The sequence below is a fragment of the Maylandia zebra genome, linkage group LG1 (genome assembly GCF_041146795.1).
Source record: "Maylandia zebra isolate NMK-2024a linkage group LG1, Mzebra_GT3a, whole genome shotgun sequence".
NCBI classification, from domain to species: domain Eukaryota; kingdom Metazoa; phylum Chordata; class Actinopteri; order Cichliformes; family Cichlidae; genus Maylandia; species Maylandia zebra.
This window is the reverse complement of record NC_135167.1, coordinates 16426699-16432453: the sequence shown is the minus strand read 5'-3', so window position 1 is coordinate 16432453 and position 5755 is coordinate 16426699. Positions and strand designations below refer to the sequence as shown.

The following is a 5755-nucleotide window of genomic DNA, read 5'->3' as shown; positions in this document are numbered from 1 at the left end:
ATATGGTTCTCAGATGACTCCTTTAATGATATTCATTTGTGTCGTCGTTATTCAGTGAGTTGTTTACCTCGTGTTAGGTCAACGTGTCACTGGCTTGTGATTATGTCACATCATCTGTCTCAATTATCAAATATGAAATGAAATGCAGCATCCCACAGTAGTACTCAAGACTCTAATCAGAGAGCCGACTGATAAGGAATACAGAGGGAAAGATGTGACGTCACCTCAGTGCGGATAATATTCTGTCTTTATTCACGTTATTCTCTTCCTCCAGAGTACTTTTGCCGTTAAAAAGTTAGGCAACACAAAAATAGACTCGCGGATTGTGATGCCCATTATGACAATATAATGTGTTGTTGATCCTGTCTGCACATATAGGGAGGACAGCGCACTTAATTAGGGACTTGACAAGCCCACTCTCCTAAAGTGATGAGATTAATCATAATTGGTGTCACTGTGAATTAGAGAGCGCTCGGATGACCGCCCCACTGGCAGGTCGGACTGCGGTGGAGACCCTTGGACACTGCTGCTAGCCGCAGCTTAGCTCTCCCTCATTCTCTCTCTTCCTCTCTTGCTCCCTTTCTTTTTGCTGCCCAGCTATCTCAGGCCTCTCTCTGGCTTTGCCCTCCTTGGGTAAAAGGGGCTCAGATCTCAGCCAACAGCCTAATGACCCTGTTTGAAGTTCTTCTAAATCCCTTCTCGCCGACCCTGCCCGTTACCCATGACCCCTCTCCTAAGACGGTGCAAGGTTAAAGAGGGACAAGCAGGTTAACGTTAAGATAGGCTAAGGAGGGAGGGTTGTCTGGAATATGGGGAGGGGTTCTCGCTAAATAAGATCAAATCACTTGTCTCTTAAAGTTGAGTAATGGTGCAATTTAAGACTATAAGACTTCTATCTCATTCTGTTTTTGTGGACTGGAGTTGTTTACATTATGAACTTTTTTTTTTTGCCTTTTGTGCCAATGTTTCCAGGTTCCAAAAGGCCATGTGTGGCTAGAAGGGGATAACCTTAGGAATTCTACTGACTCAAGGAACTATGGCCCAATTCCCTATGCCCTCATCCGAGGGCGTGTTTGCTTAAAGGTAATGGGGGAGGTCTACTCTACATTGTCATATATGTATATTTAAAAAAGCATAACAAATGTGTGGGGTATTTGTGGAGTTTCTTCCTATAAGAGTTTTAGTGACTGAGCTCATGGCCAACCTATATATGTGTGTGTGTGTTTCTAGTCTTTTATTATTTTTTTAAATTATTGTTATTATCAAACAATGTCTGTTTTAAGCACAATTTAATGCCATGAGTCAGTTAAAAGTTCAAAGCAACTGCATCTGATTGACCAAAGCCTAGCCAACATATTGTTTAGCTTTCCATTCTGCTATGTTGTCGTGTCACTGGATGTCATATCAACCACGACCCTGTAAACGGGTCAGCCAACCTTCTGTCCATCTGATTGGACAGCAGCACTCCACTGGAGGCCCTACTATGACAGCTGATGAAATCACAGGATTTGCTATGATGTCAATGGTGTCATTAAAATTCATATTAGCAAATGTGTCACACCGTGTGATAAAGTGTGCAATATGGTTAGAAGCACCTTTATTCTGTACTTATGCCAGTCTTCTCTTTCTTTTAATCCATTCTTTCTTTGTCGCCCTTTGTCCCGTACAGCTCTGGCCACCACATAGTTTTGGGACCCTGAGTGAAAGTCCAACAGAACGGATCATTAAAACTCAGAGCGACTCGGACTCAGATTGACTTGTTTGCTTTGTTTATATTTGTACTTGTTCTTGACTTTTTCATTTTTGAATAAAAGTGTTAATTCTTTTAAAAAGTTAATCGTGCCCATTTGATTAAGATCAAGATTCAAGATTTGATTAAGATGCAGTAGCGAGAGACGCTGCATCTCTGTGGAACTGCTAATGGCAGAGCTGGCAGGGGCAAATATGCATAAGATTTAAAGCCAACTTAGTAATAGCAGCTATGTCAATGTATTAAAAGCCTAATCATACCAAACGGTGCAAACACTATTCAGGAATCAGAAGTTACGATTGAGTGAGTTCAGTTGCTTTATTTAAGTGATGCTGAAATGCACCAAAACTGTACATTTAATTTTTTTGTTGGCTATTTGTAAATCTTGAAAAAGTGATATCTGTCTGAACTAAAAGGAAGTATTTCAGCATTATGTGTCACATTTCCTTTAAAATCCGTTATTTATTTCATGTTTACCCTTCCTTGGTATTACGCTACAACAAAAACTCTCTGAATGTTTAATATTTCATCAGGCTGCCAAGGCAATTGAAAAAATCTTAGCACTTCCCATTTAAACATACAATATTAATACGCACTTAGTAAGGGGCTCTGTGTGTGTGCGCATGTGTTTATGCGTGCATTTAAAAATATCGAGTCTCACACTCAGTATGTTTACATGTACTGGTTATCACTGCTACTGCAGATTTCTACTTGGAAAAACGTCATTCCTTTGTCATATACTGTATAGGTTCTAGGTTTTACAGAACTGCATGGATGTGTCTTAGACCTAAAAATGGGTGTAGTCATTGCTAATCATGGGTGCAAAATGGGTACATCATTAGCTATATGTCCTTGTTTTGTAAAATAAATCTTTTGTAAGTAATGTGGTTTGCACCTCTGAACAGCAGGTAAATATTCAAACACAATCACAAAGAAAAAATCCAATCCTATGAGCTGTGGGCAGAGAATATTCACAGAATAGAATGGATCTAATTGCAAAACCAAGCTAGTTGTGATATATTTTTCATCAGGGTGTTAACTCAAAGCATTGTGCTGCTGCAGATTTTGAAGACTTTCTCATCCTGCTTAGGCCTTTCTGGACACAGGGACATAGCCGTACAGTGGCATACTGATGCTCAGCTGGTCATTCTCTGAGGCAGAGAGGGACTCTTCTTCTTTAAGCTCCCCAAGGGAAGTGAGTTCTAGGCAGCCGTGGGTCCCTGTCCAGCTGCTTCCTCTGTCTAGAGGGGGCCAGAGGGTCAGAGACAAGGCTCTCTGTGACACTGAATTATCTGCCTGAGTGTGACTGTGCCTGCTGGGAGGGACACTCAAGATTGTGTGAGCGTGTGCGTGTGTGTGTACTATATTTGTGTATATAAAAAATACTTTTGCAGGGCTTTGCTTCAAGCACATTTTTGTTTTTTGTAAGATTTTATATTCATCTGTTGTGTGTCAACACAATGCCACCGCTAAGCTAGAATGCTGACACAAGTAATCTTAGTGTGTCCCTTTAAAGATACTGCCCCATAGAGGGAGCTATGGCTGTTCACTGGTGTAGCTAAAGCCCCGTGGATGAAAAGCTGTTTATGATTTAAGTAATGTTAACAAGGTTAAAGATGAAGATAGCGGATTTACTCCACCTCAGGTCTACTGGATTAAGTACGTCTGTCACACATTTCCCCAAGTATAGAGGCACTCTGAAGTAAATGTTTTGCCATTAATGTAAAAAACACTGCATTAAGCTGCATTTTCCTTGAGGTAGGGTAAACAGATACGCAATGTACAGTATGTTGCCTTTGCTGTCATACTTTGAGTTGTACCAGAGTTACAAAGAGATGACTGGGCAGAGGTGTATATCATTATCATGCTGAGTGGGCACAAAGTGGGGAGTGAGGCAGGAAGAGATAGAGATCGGAAGAAACGGACAACAGACAGCTGTGCTGAGGTATGCAGCACTGCAAAGTCAGGCTGTGGGTTGTCAGTGGGGCAGAGGTGTGTCTGCTGCCTCTGTAAGAGGACACGGAGACATATAAAGTTGATTTTCAAACAAATGGCACATCACAGATCAGTTGGAATCCACACATTGAAGAGGTACGTCGCAAGACCTGTAAACAACCTCTGAGGTGTCAAAGAAGTTCCCTCTTTTTTTGCATTTTTAAAAATAGTTTTTAGTGGAAACTCATTGCATTGGTAGTATATACTACATCTAAATCAAATTGAATGATGCAGAGCTAAAACTAACAATTATCAGCAAGAAACAGCAGCAGACACTGAACTGAAATTAAAGAGAGTAGATATACATAACATAACTAAAATACTTCATGCATAAATCACATGCTTTGTGTTTTAAAGCCTCTATATAAAAATATAAATGTAGTCACCAAGTTAAGCCAATTAGCAAGTTCCTTTAAGTAGGCACATTGCCTCCAATAACCACTCATCTGATTTATCCTTTTCTGAAAATAATGATAACAATCATTTCATTAATTCCAATGCTTTGTGTTTTAAAGTGGGATAATCACATCTCTCTCTTTTTTTACAATCCTTGTTTATTTTGGGGGGTAGTCTGCTATGTCATCTCCCTTTTACACTGCATTATGTGAGGTCACTTGTGTGAAGGGACTTAGATGCTGTAATGTGCACACGCAGCTGTAACAAGCTTTTTGATTATGGCAGACATCGAGGGTGTGACTTTACTGTCAAAGAATACCATCTTACCATAACAAATGGCTGTTTGCTGCTATTTTATGTTAAAAATCTCATAGATGATTAAACATTTCAGAAAAACACCTTCAACTTTTTCTTTGGGGGTACTGAGGGTATTTCCTGTGTCTGGCCTGTGCTTTTGTGGCTATGAGCTGGTTTAGTGTTCAAATTACTGATGATCCAGCCTTCCAATTGCTCTCAGAGCAGCAAATTACCTTGATAAAGTGTCTTTTACAAACATGTAGTATTTATCTTTCTTTCGTGTATTTACTAAAATCCGAAGTTCTTAAATTTGCCTTTTTCTTCTTCTAGCCAGTGGAGATTTCATGAAAAGATCTGACTGGGAAACAACACGTTTCTTAGTTTCATTGTAAGCTTTTCTTTATTTCTCTTTTTCTTTAACTGAGCACAGGGTTCTCCCTCGCTCTTGCTGTATTTCCTCAAACTGTTGCACGTTAAGAAAAAGGAAGATGAGAAATAGCTGGAAGGAGCAGATGGGACAAAAGGGAACTGGAGTGGAGAAAAGCTGAATATAGGGCAGTGAAGGGAAGACAGGCGGTATCTTTTTGCTTGATTCCTTAGTTCATTTCAGGTTAATTGAATCCTTTAAAAGTGCAAAGACACGTGAAAGAGGAGAGCGGGAGGTGTGGGTAAAGAGAGTAAGAGAACCACCCATCACTGGTAATGGCCTGGTTTGTTTGTTTTCATACCCATGGTGGAGATTGTGACCCAAAAATAAACTTGGGTCAGATGCAGCGGCATTACCCTGACAGCCAAATGTCTCTGTTAGTGCTGCATGCAAACAAAAATATGCTCATTCTCAAGCTATATCTCCCTAGCAGAAGGCCACTTATGAAAACCTGTCCAGTCTTAATTGCGCTGAACTTTTGCTTGTCGATGCTTTATTGAAGTTGAGGAGTTGAAGTGATATCAGTCACGCTGCTGTATGAATTCAGTCATGCCTCAGTTCCTTCTCTGTTTGCATATTTCCCATTCTATTGATGCATCCTGTTTTCTTTCTTCACTTTCCCTTTACGCTCCCTCCTCTCCCGTCCACTTGTGTTGCAGTTAGCTGATAAGGGAATTACTCCTTTCATTGATGGATCCTTTCATTCTCTTCTTTTAATCAAGCCTGCTAGTACTTCTTAATTAAGACATCACAGTAGCGTTTGATCACTTTTGCTTTTCTGTGAGAGAGAGGGGGATGGAGGGAGAAAGACAGTGAAAGAGATCATGAAAAAGAGTGGGTATACTCCACCAGTCCCTATTCTGTGTGTGAAGATGACTGAACAGCTTCAA

At 40.3% G+C, this 5755-nt stretch overlaps 1 protein-coding gene across 1 annotated transcript in view; it reads left to right on the top strand.

Moving 5' to 3' along the window:
- The window catches only part of immp1l (inner mitochondrial membrane peptidase subunit 1), a 14036-nt gene extending 11856 nt beyond the window's left edge, over positions 1-2180 (top strand). Inside the window, exons 5-6 of the mRNA XM_004539443.4 lie at positions 973-1083; positions 1670-2180. Of these exons, the coding sequence (XP_004539500.1) occupies positions 973-1083; positions 1670-1756 (198 nt within the window). The 3' untranslated portion in view covers positions 1757-2180. The remainder of the gene's footprint in view (positions 1-972; positions 1084-1669) is intronic.
- Positions 2181-5755: the final 3575 nt, after the last annotated feature.